This window comes from Anarhichas minor, unplaced genomic scaffold, assembly GCF_050575085.1.
Source record: "Anarhichas minor isolate MPS153535 unplaced genomic scaffold, ASM5057508v1 ptg000005l, whole genome shotgun sequence".
Classification (NCBI taxonomy): Eukaryota; Metazoa; Chordata; class Actinopteri; order Perciformes; family Anarhichadidae; genus Anarhichas; species Anarhichas minor.
In genome coordinates, this window is record NW_027466451.1 from 4467026 (window position 1) to 4486947 (window position 19922).

The window sequence follows — 19922 nt, forward strand, 5'->3', positions numbered from 1 at the left end:
TGTCCAGTAGTGTCTTGCTCTGGACCAAAGTGTTAGACAGATGATCTGACATCACCATGCAGTGTATTTATAGGAGAGTTTCATCAAATATTGGATTTTACTTTATCATAGTGCTTTGGAAAACTACATCCATGCACACCTTTTCATTTTCCATGTTAAATGTAGATATTGAGCTGAGATTTCATCCAGTAGTTGGACATGAAGAGTTCAGTCTCAAAGTTGTTCCTACTTGTTTGAGTTTGTATGAACTTCCACTCCATTTGAATTCACACACACATACGATTAATACAGGGAGTACGCTTCAACACACACACACTCGGAATTAATTCCCTGCATGCATGAACACATACACATGCCCCACACTTATGCTTCAGCACACACACTGACACATCCATAACACCCAGTCCACTGTGAAAGAACACACAAAAAGGGCAAGCGCACACACAGACAGTACGCACACTCTTAAGTACACAGTGACAGAAATATACTCGACGACATACGAAATACTGCAGGGCCTCATTTGCAGAGAAAAATAAATACCGGCAGAGTTCAAGTCATGATGATTGGGGTTGTTTTCTCATAAATCCATTTTTGCATACAATTAGGCTCCATATGACACATCCAAGACATACTTGATCTTACTGTAAGTGAAGCACTACAGTTTACAGCAGTGATTGTCAAAGTGAGGTCCGGGGATTATAACCTCATCCTTGACTTTGTGAGTGAGAATGCCCAGAAGCTTCCCTTTGTCCACAGTTGATTTTGACTTGCACATCACCTCGTATTCACCTTGTAGTTTTAGTTAGATGTTTACTCTTTTTGGCCCTCAACTGTCTTTGCTTAGGTTTGTCTAGTGACAAATGGATGTTGTGGACAGTATTTAGACGTATTGCATATGGCATACACTGCTCATTTGCACTATTATTAGGGACTGCTTCAGAGACTTTTCCACAATAAAAAACTCAAACTTATGAACCCCATTAGTATTATATTAGCATTTGCCAAATATATTACTCTATTCCTTTCGTTGGAATACAATTGTGGCTATTGTGACAGGTAGGGTATGTCAGATTTACAGGTGGAAAGAATTGAGTACATTTCTAGTGGTAAGAGGTATCAACCAAGTCAAAGTCACGATGACAAATTCGTGCCATAACCCCGAAAGTGAAGTCTTCATAACAGACTAGAAAGTCTACAAAATCACAAGAGCATCAGCCTGCCTGTCAGTCCACCAGCCAATCAGCCAGTTAGTCAGATGGTTTATTGAGCAGTCTGTTAGTCTGCAAAGTCAACAACCAGTCAACCAATGACCAGGCCAGCTGGTCACTTAGCAGACCTGGAAGCAGCGAGCCAACGAGGTGGTTGAGTGACCCTCTCCTGACCCCTTCAGCAATTCATCAACTAATGTCATCTATTAATAGAAGTTATCATTATGAACCAGATGCACATGTAACAATGAACAAGGCTCTAAAAGCACATGCTGAGAAAAAACATAGGAAACAGACTATGATATATTTTCATTTAATTATGATTATTTATGCCTGTCTGTCTGGGCCACACTGTTTTTGTTAAATGGTATGATATGTGCCTTAAGGGTAACTTTGGTATTTTTCAACCTGTATTTTTACCGTGTTTTTCTGTGTAACTGACTAATGAGGACAACAAATTGGGAAAGTGCTCCAGTATTGAGGGAGGACGCTGCAGACTAAACAGGCTGTATCGCAGTGGTGGGCCGTCAGGGCCTTCAAGGCCTTCTCTGCTGGCCTAAACACAATCACAAAGTTATATCATTTAATCATTTTTCACAAATACACTACATGTATTATAATTTATTTCCCCATCATCTTATGTTCTCATTGCACAGCTACTGTCTTCCTCAGTTGCTCTGCTTCCAGTGCAGCTTGTTTTAAGTAGAGCTTTTATCCAATCAGATCTCACCTCTGTGTCTCTAGGTAAGAACAGAGGCCCGAGGCCCGCTGGAGAGCCATGTGCAGTTTAAGAAACTGCACATGAAAAAACAATCCCCGAGGCAAAGTCAATAACCGGCGGAAGCATGGCGAGACGCCGCGGTCACTTTGTCCACTCAACCCGCGCTACCTCACCACAGCTCGTCCTGATGGTGGCCCTCTGTGCCGTTCCCAGTGAAGACTTCAGCCCAATAATCCACGAAACGCTTGCTTCGGATCCTTGGCTGAGCAATCCCCGGCAAACCGTGCTCTCCTGAGTCCACTGAACGCAGCTTGCTTCCTCCGGTCTGTGCGCACAAACTTCTCTCGCGTTACTTCCCCCCCCGACACAATTTATGCAAAACAGGTCGACCAAAACAATAACAATAACAATAATAGATCCTAGTAATATCCTGTGTTTATAATTTACAGGCAACTAATAACAGTACAGTACTTTATATAGGTGAAGGAACATAACCCACAGGTTCCCCATTCACATTTGCTGTACACACAGGCAGACTTTTGTGATCATTACAACTTTGACTCAAAAACATGGTGAAATAAGGTCCTGGTGGAAAAAGATCAAAGTTTAAACGTAGTCTAGTTTCAAATAATGAATTGTTTCTGCTACTTTCATATCATTGGTTGGTTGCTAGTTAATAAGGTTGACTCCTTCCAGCTTTCGCTGACCCCTCACATACAGTTCAGACTCAAACAAGCTGATTGAATCCACCAGCACAGCATGAAATGGCAACGAGCCGAAGTGAAGGAATGGAGCAGCCAAAGACAGTTGGGCGGTTTTCTCAGGACTTGGTGGATCAAACTAAATCCTTAAAACTCTATTCATTGTAAATGTCGTACAAATAGATTCTAGGTGTAATTATCACCAGCTTCAGTTGGAGTGTGTTCAACAACAAGAATAAGTATAAACAGTTGGGGGGGCTTGCCGGCTTTTGAAGTGTACGAGGCTTTCTTGAGGCTGCTGCCGGGCAGCTGCCGGGGAACTCGTGTTGACCAGCTGTGTTTCTCTGCCTCAGACCTGCTGCGACACACACACATGCACAGACAGCCTCTTGCTGGTTCAGCAGTTTAAATCAGTGAAGTGTTTCAGAGCACAGCGAGATGCGACCCGTCATCAATCACACACACACACACACACACACACACACACACACACACACACACACACACACACACTCCTTGACAACTGAGTGTGTCACTAGGCCAAGAGAGGGAAGCAGGTGGTGGGCAGACAGTGTGTGTGTGTGTGTGTGTGTAACAGAGCTGTGGTTAGGATGAGGTGGGGTCTTTTTACACCCCAGTGTGTTTACATGCACTAGTAGTTTGCAGTCGCCTGTATTTACAGTATGTGTGTGTGTGTGTGTGTGTGTGTGTGTGTGTGTGTGTGTGAGGCGGGTTGTGGGAGGCATGGTGCGGCTGATGATGAAAAGCATGGTTAGCAGCCTCTGTGAGCTTGTGGATGAGAAAATATTACAGTGTAAATCTAAAGCCTCACTAAGAAGGAAGGGAGGATTAGGATTTTATCCATACTAACTCTTATCGATACTCTTATTGGTTCTTTTTGATTATATTGTGAGAAAAAAGACAATTATTAAGAAAAGAACTTCAACTTCAACATTGATTTATTATTTTTGTTTGTAAAAAATAGTCTTTCTTGAGCAGAAACACAAGACGTTTTGAAATCTTTAAAATACATTCTCAGCTAATCAATGATCTCCCTGTGATGACCTTTCACTGATGATCCTGTTCTTCTGATTAAACTGCTCCACAAACACATTGATGTTCTGCTTGTTGGTCACATGCTGTGATAAGCTGCTGCTGTTTCCTCCCTTACTGTTTATTGTGCTTGAGACAACCAGAGTTCTAAAATGTTTTCTTCTCTCTGATCATGTGAGTCTCACGCTGTACTGAGCCGGAGACAAAGACAAAGAGACGGAGAGAGGACGTCTCAGTTCACAACTAAAAAAGTACCGATAGCAGAACCGTTAATAATCCGGGTTTTAATCATTTACAACTGGTTCCTGTTTAGAAGCGGGTTTCGGGGGGGGGGGGGGGGGGGGGGCGTCCTCAGAGAGGATCCTTTAGTTTAGGTTACAATTGACCCTAAGTTGATTGTCCCACCCCTCAAACGCAGACTGGCCAATCATAGCGTAGCATCGGCCAGCTCCAACCAGGGTCTGACAACGCTCCCACTCTATCATGTAATGGTGTCAGATGTTCTTCATGTTCAGACTGGTTCAGTGGATTTGAAAGCTAGTCAGGGTTAAAGGTAAACTCGTCACTCGAAGAGGTTGGAAGGAGGTATACAGTGTGGGAAATGACGCTCCAGTATTATGCTGAAGTCCTACAAAGACTTAATACGCAATATACAATATTTCATGGATACAAGCCAAGGTAACTAGGCTGTATATTATATTGTTAACAATAAGGTCACTCACACAACTTCACAATGCACCAACTACACTCAACAGAATACTCACAGCACACTCGCCTCTCTCTCACTAACCCGACACACAGACTTCTTCTCCCTGTCGTCCTGGTATCCAAGAAGAGAAGAGATGTTCCAGGTTTTCACGAAAGGCACGAGATCAAATGTTCCCAAAGGGGGTCTATTTATGTCCACCGACAGACGTGAGGCCAGGCTCGCTTTAGTCAACCTGTCGCGGCTCTGACTGGCTGTCTCATTTATGGTTCATATTTGTTAATATGTGTTCTGCAAACGGCTGGGCATCAGTAAGCTTTTAAAACACATTCTAGGAACAACTGCAAGAGACAAATAATTAAATAATAATGATTTTAGAAATTCACAGAAATATTGCTCTTCAGGCTTTCAGGGGGTCTGAAGTGTCAACCAAGGGATCTCGGACCCCCGAGCCCCCCCGTGTTTTGCACAATGGAGATATTCATTTCTAAAACCTGTGGAGCTAACATTAGCAGAGTATGTTAGGACATCATTAACTGGCGTTAGCGCTTCTATGCTACGCTAGCTACTGAATGTATACTGACTGTGCGCATGCTGTGAATTGGACAAAGCGAGCTCAACGGACTGGATCTAGTCCATACAGATGCTGCCACAACATTCTGTCTAAAATGAACTATTCAACGTTGTCACTGGTCTTAAATAACAAGATTCTTTTTTCAGACTCGCTGCATCTGAGCCTCTTCCTCCAACACTAAATTCAAATGAAGGGCAGAGAAGGTTTTTTTGGGATGTGGGCGTTAAGTGTGTTGTTTGTCTATCAGAGACAATAACAGCAACAGTGGATAATGAGAGAGTTCTTTCCGTGGTTGTTGTTTTTTCATTGTTGATGATTATTATTTTAGTTAACACCTTTCTAATGAACAGCTGTTCTCCATTTGTGTGTGTGTGTGTGTGTGTGTGTGCATTCTTCAGTGTGTGTTTGGAGTCAGATGGGCTGCAGAGGAGGAATGTCACTGATTCTGTCTCACTGACATGTTGAAGCTCTTTGAAATTCTGCTCATTTATCATGTTTTTTATTGTCTTTTGTAATTAACAAGCAGGTAGACGGGCCTGTGTGTGTGTGTGTGTGTGTGTGTGTGTGTGTGTGTGTGCATCGTCTCTGGCTGGTTGTTCTTTTCTATCGTTAATGAGCCAGAGATTTCTGTTTTTATCTTCTGTGTTGTTTCTTCAGCTCACACATTTCTAATGAACAGCTGCTCTATGTCTGAGAGTGCTAGCCAACACACACACACACACACACACACACACACACACACACACACACACACTCACATGCACACCCTACAAGTTTGACTAGGCTCTGTGTGCCCTGGGGCAGTGGTGGGGGCCTTTTTGGACTTAAAGGACCCTTCCAGTTTTTTGTGTGTTATTTACTACAAAACACATAATTGGTAAGGTTTTAACTCATTTTCAAACCGTACTTAACTTGTTGTTTTACATTTTTCATTTTTGTGCTTTCTGTAATAAATCCATTCTCACACAGACTCAATCAACAAGTTCATTTATGAGACATGAAGACAAATAATTAACAATGAATAGAGGATTGACTTTTGAATGTTGAGCAATGATTCAAATGCATCTCAACAGCTGTGTACAGCGGTTCCCGAAATCCACTCACATAGGTGATACGATTCTCAGATGGATCAACCTCTGCCAAATAATCCTGGAGAACCGCTGATGGGCCACACACAGTCTGAGCGATAACAAGAACTGCTTTCTTGCACGATCTCCCCGACTGATAACTCTCCAGAAGCTTTGGAGGGAGGCCTGAAGGGACACATGGTCAGTGTTGCAGACTTGGCGACTTTTGGAGCTGCTAGCTACTTTCATTGGGAAAAGTTGGCAACTGGGTTTTTCGGTTGGATACATTTTGAAGTTTACCACCTCTGCCTTTAGTTGAATGAGAGTTCAATTCAAATCTTCGAACACAGGCATAGTTACAAGGTTGCTATCTGAATCATTCACAAGGACCTTACATATTGTTGGAGGGCCTACTCTCTCTGAGGGGCCCCCCACCCTATGGGCTAAGTGCAACTGCTCTGCCTGCAATGTCTATATTTACGCCACTGGGCTTGGAAATGACCAAGGAAAGAGGCGGCACAATCGGCCCACGTAGCATCCCTGGCATGACTGTTTCCCAAAACCATGACCACATCATCATTTGGCAGCGCAGGGCACATCAGCCCCGTCTCCATCCCCTGCATCAGGATAAAACAGATAACACAAACTCTACAATAAATAAATGAATGGTGTCTGAATCATACCAAAACTATATTACCACATGCTCTTCACTACTGACAGTCATCAGCAAGAAATCATTAACCCTAACCCAGATCAGCACCCTGGAACAGGAATGGACAGGAGCAGGTACGATGGGACCATACTTAGACACTCTTCTACCATCAGCTCTAGCATGTAAGGTTTTGAATACATGCGAGGAACCAGTCATTGACAACTTGGCACTATTACAATGGTTAATACTTTACAGTATGCTTTATAACAAAATCATCAGCCAATGTTACTTACAGTGGTTACCTTCTGTTCACTTACATAAGTTGCAAAGCATTGCAGAATACAATTTTTGATTGCTCCAACTTTATTAACACAAACAGGGTTTTAAAAGAATCAACTTAGTGGAACACCAGCGGTTAAATATGACTGTAAATCACAGTTTTTCTGAGCCCTACTGGTATAGATGCACTGAGGAATTTAACTCTTACCTGCATCCGGCCATGTTATCGCATCCACAATGCTTTTAGAAAGAGTAAAGCTTTTGACTTTCTATTACTGTATTTTATACAGTTAGTCATCTCATGTACTAATGAATCAAACGTAGATGATTTTTATGTTCATCCAAGCTTTGAATTGCTCCATCCGTCAGTGACCTAACACTATCTATGAGAAAAGGAATAGTACCCATACTTCTGGTCACCAACTTAAATTCTGTTTTAAGGTTAAGTCTGGACTGTTTTACCACAATAATAATATGTCCTTCCATATGTGGGAGAACCATGGATGGATTCCTGAATGGGCCTACCTGGCACAGGCCCAGGGGTCCCCCTGGCCTTCAACTACAACATGTCACTCAAAGAGACACGTATTAAACAGGAAAAGACTCAAAATGATCACAAATAAACATAAAACACTACAAAGGGATACAAAACAAAAATAAAGATACTACAAAGGGACTGAAAATGACTACAGAGAGAAACAAAACAACTACAAATAGACTCAAAATGAATAAAAAGAGACAAAAAATGACAACAGAGACATAAAACAACTACAAAGAGCAACTACTCAACGTTTCTACAAAGATACACAAAATTACTACGAGACCCGAAATGACGACAAAGAGACACAAAGGAACTACAAAGAGACTCAAAATGACTACAAAATGGGGCAAAACATCCACAGACAAAACATAACTACAAAAACAAAAGAACAATTACAAATCGATAAAAGAAAAAACTACAAAGTGACACAAAATCACACAGAGGTGTGTAACTACTACAAAGACACATAAAAATACACAAAAAAGAGGCTATACAACTATAAAGTCTGTGGGTCTCGCTTCTATGTAGGAGCAGTGGTGGGGCCTTTTGTATGTCTGTGCCAGGGGCCAATTCTCTCTGGCATGAACCAAATGTCTCTCTCTCTCCTCCAACTAGTTCAGAGCGCAGCAGCTCAGCTTCTCTCTGGTTTTAACAACACATCACCACAATCCTGGCTTTTCTTCACTGACTCCCTGTTCATTTTGATATTGATTTTAAGATGTTACTGATCACTTTTAAAGCATGTATGGCTCTGGCCCCAACATATACAGTATAGAGGAAATGTTGACACCTTATGAGCAGCTCGCAGCCTTAGATCCTCAGGTGTGGGGGGGGGGGGGGGGGGGGGGGCCGGCCTTCTGGCTGTTCCACAATCCATCAGGGCCCCTCGGCTTTGGAACGAGCTGCCACAGGAGATGAGGCTCGCAGGATCAGTGATCTCTTTTGAATCACTTCTTAAAACACCTTTTTACAGACTGGCTTTTATGTGATGTCGTCGCTTTTCTGTTTTATTATTATTTGTTGTTTTTACTAAATTATTTTACTAAATTATTTTATTTTTTTAAATGTATTTCTCAGTTTATTTTTATCGTTGACTATCTCACTGAGCCTTCTGCTATTGTTATTATTGCCTTGCTTTTGCTGCTTTGTCTGTCAAAGCACTATGCTATATAAATAAAGTTATTATTATTATTATTATAATGGCTCATAAACCGTGTATGGGGAGGACAAAGCATTAAAAAACATCTGTCATTCTCACTGTGATACCAAACCGCCCAGAGCGGGTTTAGTGCAGGACAGTTGTATTGGACTGCATGAGGCTGGACAGTCCTGTACATTTAATAAAGTGGTAACTACAGACCCCCATTTTGATGGTGAATATTTTTTCACTTGACTAATTGACCCTTAATTTGCCCAAAATGAAGAAATAATTAACTGCACAACAATGTCAGTCACTGAGCGTCTCTGCTTCCCCCCCTCCCTCTGTGGTCTCGTTAAAGAGCCATAAATGAGTGACAGACAGGAAGTGAGATCGTAAAGGTGTCATTGTGTCACCTCATCTCCTCTGTTCCCATTTCAATTAACAGATCGCTTCTGGTCTGTATTTTCGGGACATATCTCCCAGCATGTGGTCTCGTGCTGCTCTTTCCTGGCTGCTGTTTCCCAGGTCTGCCAGTGGAATTCAACACTATGATCTTGGCTTTCATAACGATCATTTTTAAATATATATTCAAATTACATTACCATCTTTTGTTCTATGTTCTGGACTACATAGGGGCGGCTGTGGCCCAGAGGTAGAGCGATCTGTCCTTTAATCAGAATATCGGAGGTTTGACCCACAGCTCCTCCAGTCCATGCCGATGTGTCCTTTGGCAAGACACTTAACCCCACTTGCCCCCGTAAGCTGTGCGAAGGTTGCGTGAATGTTAGTTAGTCCTTGCATAGTAGCTCCTGCCATCAGTGTATGAATGTGAAATTACATGTAGTGTTAAAGCATTTTGAGTGGCGCTATACAAGTACAAGTCCATTTACCATTTCCAGTGGTGGTCACTGCCTGGACCACTAGGTCAGTACATCAATGTTAGGAACTATCAAAGTTGGTTTTGATATCTGAAACCAGGATACCCATCACGATGAGTTCATTGTTGCAATGTTTCTGTCACATCATCATCCTACTGTGGCTCAAACAGCAGGCGGAGAGTTATGTTGTCCTCCTGACAATTCACGACTTCAGGGGATGTGTAAACTTGGGAATATTGTTTATTTAAACAGTTTACCAGAGGAGGAAGAACAAGGAGCTTGATAGACAGTCCCGTAACAGTTGAGTTTATATGCAATCAGTAGCAGTAATAGATCTAAAAAACACGTATAGGGCATATTTATATACAAAAATGATCCATACGTCCACATATTGATATCCTTATGTCCATTACACTTCTTTTCATCTTTTACATCGATACACAATACCTCTTAGTGCACATTTAGAATTGTAGATTGTTATATGCAATAGTAACTATTTAAAAGGTTACAGTAATGATCCGATGGTTTATGTGTCCACAATAAGATGTTAAGGATATACATTGAACTGAATGTATATTCGTATTGTGTCGCTTTCTCCCGTCTCGCGCTGAGTTGTAACGCTTTTATTCTAGAAAAAAGGAAAAGGAAAAAAGACCGGAAGTCGTCGTCCTCTCCAGCGGAAGTCAGGCAGCCAGCGGACCAAAACACAACCAGCCTTTATTTCAGGGGGACACATAACATCGTGGGACACTAACATGTCGTCTCTCAGGTGACAGCCTTGTTTTTAAGGTATGCGCAGTGCTTTACACACAGAACACAAGTAGATAGAAGATTAAATGCGTGTTTAATGAGAAAAACAACCAGACTTCCGGCTTCTTTAAACACCTGTTTATCTCGGAGAACACTGGTTCATGTAGCTACATGCTGTGAAGATCTACCAAACACTGTCACGCTCCATAACACTCGGTGGATAGTGAGACAGTACGTGGGAAGACACAGACATAGTCGTAGTTTAGTACCGTTAGTTAGTGTAACGTCACACTCTACAGTCTGTAACGTGTATGCGCGTGTACGGTAATAACACGGTAATAACACTGCATTGCCTCTAGCTCTTGACATTAGCACATTACTGAGCTGCTGAAAGAAACTTCAAGAGTGACTTTAATCATAATCAGTGTTGCTAAGAGCCCACAATAAAGACTTTAGCTTGAGAACGTGTTTCCACTTCTTAGTTAAACCGTTTATGTGCTGTATACATAACCTATATATATATATATAACAGGGCAGCTAATAACTAAATCATCATATCATAGTCGGAGCATGGTGAAGAGTGCCCCTCACAGTACCCCAGAGCAAGAGGTGGTGTCTTCAAATGCCTTGTTTTGTCTGATCAACAATCCGAAACACAAAGAATTTAACTTATTAATATTCACATGTGAGAAGCTATAACTATATCACTTTTACATGTTTTTCTTCCACAATGACGAAGCATATTAACGCTGATCAAAGTGCTTGCTGGTCATTTTTGTTTCCATTGACTAATCAATGTTGAGTTTCAAGACAGATTCTGATTCAATAGTTATGATCTCACATAACCCAACTACACAGTGTACACTAACTTAAGCCAATTAACAGACATTTCAACGATGTGTTTGTCAGAGGACTGGTGCCATTTGTAGCACTGACGGGCAGGTTGTTGGCCTCCAGAAGTGCTGCTTGCAGTATTGTAGAGAACTGTTTGACTGCTTGCACCTGCCAATTGTGAAGTTGATTGGATGATTTGTTCCCAAAAGTTGCAAAGGACAGTCATATACACACCTACAGACAAACAGACTGCCCACTGTTCATCCATCTGCAGCTCTGACCATCACAAACACCGTGTTGGGGCTTTAAGGAGTGCTTGGTTGTGTTTAGCGGCCTTGCAGCTGCGTACCTGTCCTCATACTGATCCAGCTGGTTCAAAATACATTTTGAAAGTTACAGATATGCATTGGAGGCAACAATGAATCCTCTGGTGCTTCTATATGAAGGCCAGTGGAAAAAGCATTGGCTCTGCCAGTAGAAGTTAGTGTTAATGATGCGTCAGTCTAATGTCAGCGTTGTGTCCCAGCAGGGATGTGTGAAGCAGTGGAGGAGGACCTGTACGCTGTCCTGGGAGCCAGCCCCTCAGACTCAGTCCAGCAGCTCAGACACAGGTACCAGCAGCTGGCCTTACAGGTAAACACACTGCTCTGTGTCTGAGTCGGGCTGAAGCAACACATACTGTGTGTCTGTCTGTTGCTACAGTCATTACACAATGGTCAAAGTCTGAACCAAGTCCAAACAGAAACACAGGATTTCTCTGTTGATTCTTAGTACTAAATATTTAGCTGAACCCTAATATGTTAAAGACACACAAGTGATCCTCTCGACCAGCTACATGGTAGAAGATGGGGGAGGACATTGGTTTTGAAATAGATGGTGGAGTATAGCTGAAGATAATGTGTCTTCATATTCGGTGCCTGTGTGCCTCACAGTACCACCCAGACCGCCTCGGAGGGGGGAGTTCTTCAGAAGCAGAGTCTGGAGTGAAGAAGTTTCTAGAAGCTGATGCAGCCTGGAGGATCCTCAGTGACCAGAGCACCAGACGACAGTATGACCTGCAGAGGAGAGGTAGGACCTCACATGTCACTGACATGCTCATTGTTTAGTTTCCAAGACAAACTTTAGTTGTTATTATTGTTTGTGATGATGTCATAGGTTAATGGGTTACTGGGCATTCAAGCTGCTCATGTAAGTGCTCATTCACACCCACTCACAGCCTCCAGAGCCGTGTGTTCACATTCTGCCCAACGACACTCCACCCCCTGAGCCACAGCCGCCCCTTTATGATCCATGCTAGTGCTGGACGATGTATCGGTATTTTATCGATATAGTGATATGAAAATATATATTGTGATTTTGTAATGTGTTATAAGATTCATCTTCTTCTTGTTTTTTAAGGCTGCATCACTTCCCACACTGTCCTATTATGTGCCTTCACCCACGAGTCATTATATCCACATCACTGATCATTATTTATCAGAAATCTCAATGGGTGAATATTTTGGGAAAGCCCCAATAAATCCCTGTTAATTTATTCATCCATGCAGTTGGCATGAATACAGACATACAGGGGACGAGTGCTGGTTGGTTTATTGCTGTGGTTGTACGTACCAGGGTTTGATCTCTTGTGCCCTGGTCGTAATGTAAGGGGAAAACTAGCTTTTATAGATAAATTGAAACAAGCTCTTTCACAGTGTGATGAGGATGAAGATTGAATTACACATTCAGGTCATGCTTGTGCTGCATTAAAAGTGATACAGAAACGTTCCAGGCCTAACCAGGGACAAGGACTGCAAATTTACCTCGGCTAACAATACGCTTCTTTGAGTTATTCCTCACACCGTGTAACACTAATTAAAACCCAGCAAAGTTTAGCACTAATTATTCAGGGTTCATTAAGTCATTATCACTGTCAAACTGTACAACTTGATAATGACTGTTTCCTCAAGAGTGAACTGTAAAAATAAGAGTGTGTGAAATCCATCTGTACGCCTGCCTATCCTTTTTTCATTTCAGTCAATCCATCCATTTATCCGTCCTTCCATCACTGTTCATCCATCCATACATTGATGGTCTTTTCTTTTAGTAGAATGGGCTTTGTAGCCTTGTTCCCTAAATGCATCTCAAGGCTAAGATGATTGTAAAATCCATTTCTAAAGAACCTTCTGAAGCTCACGGAAGAGCTCACGGAAGCGCTCTTAGAATTACTCTTAGAAATACTCTTAGAAATGCTTCAACTTCTAAGTTGGTCACAAGAAGGGTTAGTAACGACAATACAATAATAATAATTACCTTAATGGATCAAATAATAATATTTTGGGATAAACACTGTAATGCAACTCTCTGTTCCAGTTCCGCCTCCTTCGGACTTTCAATATCAACACTGTTCACAGCAAATGTAACATTATGGTGTTTGTCTTCCTTCTACAACTACTATAATAATGATGCATTAATGCTTCTCCAGCACGGGAACTGAAGCAGGATTGGCCAGTGGATTCTACTGTCTATCTGGAGGACATGACTTGGGAACAGGGTAACTACCCACCATGTACACACACACACACACACACACACACCTCGACAAAGCTCTCTGGAAAACCATCACAGTGTTAAAGATTCTGGCGAAGTTGACACCCAAACATGTACAGTGCTTGTTATAAGCAACAAAGTGGTTCATAATTGAAGAAACTGTTTATGGTTAATATAATCAGAAATGAACGTGTGTTTTTGGATCATCCAATTAGTGAAATACCAGACAAGAAAAGGTACTTCATGACATTGATGCAAAAGGATCACGTGAAAATCCAAAAATGGGTAATCCTGCACATTGAATTGCAACATTGCAGCAATGTTCTAATACAGGGGTCACCAACCTTTTTGACACGGAGAGCTACTTCAAGGGTACCGAGCAGTATGAAGGGCTACTTGTTTGATACAAACTTTATGAATAACAAAGTTGCACAGATCACCTTTTAATAAAAATAATAATATATGTGAAGAGACTGATCACATGTCAATGTTAATTATTCCTCACAATAATTATTAACAATGATTGTGTATTTTGTTCAAAATCGCACCTATTATATTTTTGTAAAAATGATCATTTCTAAAAGAAATTAGGAAATTAACTGTCATATCTTCACATCATGACTCGTTTGTACTAACCACTACCTTTGTAACATTTTTGAACAAATCATGAACTCTGTCCCATGTTTATACAAATTATCAGTTATGTAAGATAAAAAAAATCAACTCTTTCACATGTTTAAATGAATCCTATTACATTAGTACCAATCACCACATTTTGGGAAATCTGGGTCAACTTTGCATTGCGCAATGAAGCCTGCATGCCGGCCTGTAGTCTGTAGTCACCAGCTTTTTTTTGGGTACCTTTTTCTCCACGAAGAAACTAGTAAAAAGTCTCGTCTATAGCCGAGGGGGGGTCCAACCCTCCGAGGCACGGGAGCGTCTTTGAGCGCCTGCGTTCAAACCTCTAGTCTGGGCCTTTTCGGTCGTACTGCGTTGCCTCGCCTCTACCCCCGCCACCTACGAGTTGTTGCCCCGCGGCCTGTTCCGAGGACTGACAGACCTGACGACGGTGTGCGATCGCGGCGGGGGCGGCGCGGCCGTTGCCAACGGGAAGCGCCCGCCATTCGGAACCTGAAAACCTAGTGCGGTGCGGCGGCCTCTTCCTTTTAAAATCTACATGACTGCAAGCGTTTTTAATTAAAAAGAACAGAAACTACAATTTTTAGACGGAGCTCCATGGGGACTAGTGCTATTTTTAGAACATGCCTTGCCGGCGACTCGCACGGTCCCCGCGGGCGACCAGGTGCCCGCGGGGACCGTGTTGGCTACCTCTGGTCTAATACAACCAAGAATAGATGTAGATGGTAGAAACTGTGTGATGGGAGACCCACGCTGGATCCCAATGATGGTTTATCTGTTTGTATGTATTCATGGTCCTCAGAGGATGAATCATTTCATCTCGCTCAAACAGCTTTTTTTATATTATTGTTTTCATGTATACAAATGTTTTTATTCTAATGGTATACATAGAACATGATTCTCGTCATTATAGTTACTGTTTCACTTTTCTTTTTGTGTTTATTCTCATTTTAGTTCCACCATACAGAACATACAAAGCACACCTATGTACTAAAAGAAGGAATAACAACAATACTAATGTAAAACATCAACAACAAGATACATTCATAAAAATACATTAATAAGGAAAATCAAGGGGGATTCATTTTTAACAAGTACATGTCCAAAATACATGCGATATAAACTTGATCAAAATCAAATTTGACACCATTTTCAAGTTTCAGTGACTTTTCGTGACCTCAATTAAGTTGCTTGTAACTGTCCATTAATTTCAAAATGCCACCATTCTGTCCCATTTCACCTTCAATGTCTTAGATCAGTCAATACAGGTTATGACATACGTATATATACGTATATATACGTATATATACGTATATATATATGTATATATCCCTCCATAGAAGTGGAGGAAGGAAACGTAGGGGGAAAAATAAAATCAATAAGAGAAATGGATGCCTCAGAACTATGTTCCTTACTATACATACTTTTATACATATTTCTTTATGTACTTGTTAGATCTAAGCAATCCTCTCAACTCTGGTCACAACATTTCATACTATTAAAATGGTCTTTAAAAATGTTGTTAAATTTCTCTTGTTGTTTTTTCAAAGTTGTCTCTAGATTCAAGCATCTCACATCGTCTCTCAATAGATTTGAATCTGTTGGTGCAGTTCTCTGTTTCCAATTGAGTAATATCAATCTTCATGCCAGCAGGCTAACAGTTAAACTCATATTATGTTCCACGCCGTTTCTTACTATGCTGGAGTCTATACTCTTTAGAGCCACCATCAAGTCAATAGGTATATACAGGTGCTGGTCATATAATTAGAATATCATCAAAAAGTTGATTTATTTCACTAATTCCATTCAAAAAGTGAAACTTGTCTATTATATTCATTCATTACACACAGACTGATATATTTCAAATGTTTATTTCTTTTAATTTTGATGATTATAACTGACAACTAAGGAAAATCCCAAATTCAGTATCTCAGAAAATTAGAATATTACTAAGACCAATACAAAGAAAGGATTTTTAGAAATCTTGGCCAACTGAAAAGTATGAACATGAAAAGTATGAGCATGTACAGCACTCAATACTTAGTTGGGGCTCCTTTTGCCTGAATTACTGCAGCAATGCGGCGTGGCATGGAGTCGATCAGTCTGTGGCACTGCTCAGGTGTTATGAGAGCCCAGGTTGCTCTGATAGTGGCCTTCAGCTCTTCTGCATTGTTGGGTCTGGCATTTCGCATCATCCTCTTCACAATACGTGATGGTGATACGTGATACGTTAAGGTCAGGCGAGTTTGCTGGCCAATTAAGAACAGGGATACCATGGTCCTTAAACCAGGTACTGGTTGCTTTGGCACTGTGTGCAGGTGCCAAGTCCTGTTGGAAAATGAAATCTGCATCTCCATAAAGTTGGTCAGCAGCAGGAAGCATGAAGTGCTCTAAAACGTCCTGGTATACGGCTGCGTTGACCTTGGACCTCAGAAAACACAGTGGACCAACACCAGCAGATGACATGGCACCCCAAACCATCACTGACTGTGGAAACTTTACACTGGACCTCAAGCAACGTGGATTGTGTGTCTCTCCTCTCTTCCTCCAGACTCTGGGACCCTGATTTCCAAAGGAAATGCAAAATGTACTTTCATCAGAGAACAGGTTTCTTCAATATTGAACCTTTTCACAATATTCTAATTTTCTGAGATACTGAATTTGGGATTTTCCTTAGTTGTCAGTTATAATCATCAAAATTGTTTCACTTTTTGAATGGAATTAGTGAAATAAATCAACTTTTTGATGATATTCTAATTATATGACCAGCACCTGTATATATATATATATATAATAGGTATATGCAACATTCTTGATAGGGTCTGAAAATGTTGCTCCAATAGTTTGATATCCACGGGCAACTCCAGAAAGTATGACAGAGTGATGCCGGCACAAGCACGCATCTATTTCTTGAGATATCCTGCTGAGCTTTTCTGTTCCGACCTCTGTAAACGACATATTATCTTAAAGTGCAGAAGGCCATGTCCTGCACACACTGAAGTGCTATGAATCTGCTCTGAGGCTGTCTCCCACTGCTCCTCTGCAATCTCCTTACCTAGGTCGTCCTTCCAAGCTGGTTCCAAGTGTTCCATAGTTGTTTTATTTACTGAGACAGTTTCTCATATATATTTGTGTATTTCACTTTTCAACCAGCGTTAAATGTCATGGTCAAAGTATCCGTAGTCGGGGACGCTCACTCTCTGACCGAGGCAGGTAGGTCTTTAACATGGGAGTGTGTGTTGTTTCAGATGAGCGTGTGTACACGTACAGCTGTCGCTGTGGGGGAGGATTCAACGTCTCGGAGGAGGAGGTGGGGGAGGAGACACAGAGGAGGCGGCAGGACGATGAAGAGGAGGAAACAGAGGAGGAAGAGCACAGCGGAGTGGTTGTCCGCTGCGACACATGTTCCCTCAGTGTGTGCGTCACATGGTCATTACATGGAAACACTCAAAGGTTTGAATGCCAATGATAATACCTTTATCACCTATGACACTGCCGAGCCTGAATACCAAATACTAACATGAGCCTTCAAAGCATACTGTTAGCTTCTCTCATCATCTCCATCAGTTCTGAAGCAAGGCAGCAATCAAACAGCTCACTGGCTGACTCACTGAGAACAGTCATCCATCTCATGTGATTCTTTGAGCAGGAGATGTTCCGATACTGATACAGAATCAGAAATATCTTATAGTCTAAAAGAAATAGAAACAGCCTATCATGATGGGTCGGGTATCGTGGATATGTCTGATAAGTCTGTGCACGATCTTATGTCACGGTATCGTGTCATTTTCTGCTTATTTCTGCTACACAGGAACAAAAACAACATGCATCACTTGCTAACCAATCTGTACATCCTGCCCGGTCGCTACTGCACATGTGCAAACTATTATTACACACCTGTGCTTAAACACTCTAGTGCATCCTGTTCCTAATAATGCCACATAGTGATCAACAAATCAGCAGTAGGAGAGCTAGCTGTTAGCTGTTAGCAGCCAGTGGGCTAAATAACGGAGCTAACAGCTAACGTGAGGAGGTTGCATTGAGTTGCATTAAGATGCGTTCAAGCTCTGTTCAGTAAAAAGTTGTATATGTGAAAGTTTATAACATAACATTATCATGATGTAATCTTGTAAACAGTTCTCTTCTGTAGAAAAACTTGAATAAATCCATTTTATAGGAGATGTTTTCACTGCAATATAAAACATTACAAATCATTGGCTAAGTGCTCATTCCATACTTTCAGTTCAATTTAGATTTCCTCTTTTGCTCTCAGTTTACCAAAGTGAATTTGAAATGCTCTTTCTTTGAAGTGTATTGTTTTATCTTATCAAATGATTTGATTGTATAGTTTGTAATGTTTAGGCATTTAAAAGCATAAAATTAGGTTGTGATAAATACAAAATCAATAAAATATATATTTTTTCTATTGGTGCCTCTGACATAAACTGTGTATGTAGAGTTAACCTTTGAACAGTGTTGGTCACGGTCCAGCTTACTGGGAGTAAGATATGCTTCTGCAGGTTTGGGCTCAAGGACTTTCAGACTCCACATTATGCTCAATCCAATCCAGCTGACTCAGTCATTCAGAACGGGGCTCAAGCAGTCTGTGCATTTTCTCCACATACCTATAACATGAAGTAAAGAGTGTCACCATCTGTATGTGTGTCTGTCCAGGCACATTCACTACATTGCAGTCATTGCTGTTGTAACAGGTTTAGGTTTTGTTTGAGGGTCTGCCAATCAATAGCTAAGGGAAGCCCTCATATTGTCACATGAACACAGCGACATGTACACGTGGGACATGTTGTCTGCTTAAAGTTAAACTAAAGTTAAATGTAACTGCTTAGCTGTACGGCCCAAATATAATTTGTTTCGTGCAACAGACTTCTCCTGTACCCGTCAGCATCAGTCCTCAGGCTCTCAGCAGTACTTCCAGCGGTGTGGATGGAGGTTGTCAGGAGGACCAGTGGGGACCAGCGTGGGGGTTTGTTCTGAGGTAATGTGATGCCGAAGCAGAGTGATGGACCGTTCCCTGGAGGGCGTACCTGTGAGGATGAGGGGCGTCTGTACACTCTGGGGTCCTCGCTACATGTCTGGACCTGCCTGATAGGCATCATGCCGCTCGGCATACCTGATGCTCATCAACCGCATCACACGGATAACCAGCAGCTACCGACACCAAAGAACAGGCAGAGCACATATGGATACATATCTACTCTGCTTCTCTTTCACTGCACTTGTCTTGATTACAAATCACTCTGAAAATGAGATGAAATCTTTTATTGTGAAAGATCTTAACATGGTATCATGCATTGTGCTGAGGCAGCATGAGGTGAATTATTCAGGTGAATCATGTACATTCTGGCCTTTTGAAAGCATATTGGATTTTTTTTTCAAATTACAAGACATCTTCCACTTATTTTTCCTCAACTCCCCCTTTACCTACAGACTGTTGTGATTGTGGGAGGAAACCACGCTAGATTAATAACACACCAGCCCCCTAAACACGATCCAGAATGACATAGACCACTCAGCAAACCTGCGTTAATGTCTCACATTTAAGTAACTGTTTGCTGTTCTTAACTGTGATACATCCCCTTCAGAAAATAATGATTAAAAAAGATTGATATGTTAATAGTCCTCTCCGGC

At 41.5% G+C, this 19922-nt stretch overlaps 1 protein-coding gene across 3 annotated transcripts; it reads left to right on the forward strand.

Annotated features, from left to right (window-relative positions):
- The first annotated feature begins 10205 nt into the window (after positions 1-10205).
- Positions 10206-18699, forward strand: dnajc24 (DnaJ (Hsp40) homolog, subfamily C, member 24). Of its 3 annotated transcripts, none has more exons than XM_076076490.1 (5): positions 10206-10310; positions 11632-11738; positions 12038-12173; positions 13570-13638; positions 17522-18699. In XM_076076490.1, exons 2-5 carry the CDS (start codon positions 11637-11639, stop codon positions 17740-17742), a joined length of 528 nt encoding a protein of 175 aa, XP_075932605.1. In that variant the 5' UTR covers positions 10206-10310; positions 11632-11636; the 3' UTR covers positions 17743-18699. The 3 variants fall into 3 exon arrangements, with proteins under 3 accessions (XP_075932605.1, XP_075932611.1, XP_075932618.1); XM_076076496.1 differs by having other exon boundaries at positions 10210-10310; positions 11635-11738; XM_076076503.1 differs by having other exon boundaries at positions 10216-10290; positions 11635-11738.
- Positions 18700-19922: the final 1223 nt, after the last annotated feature.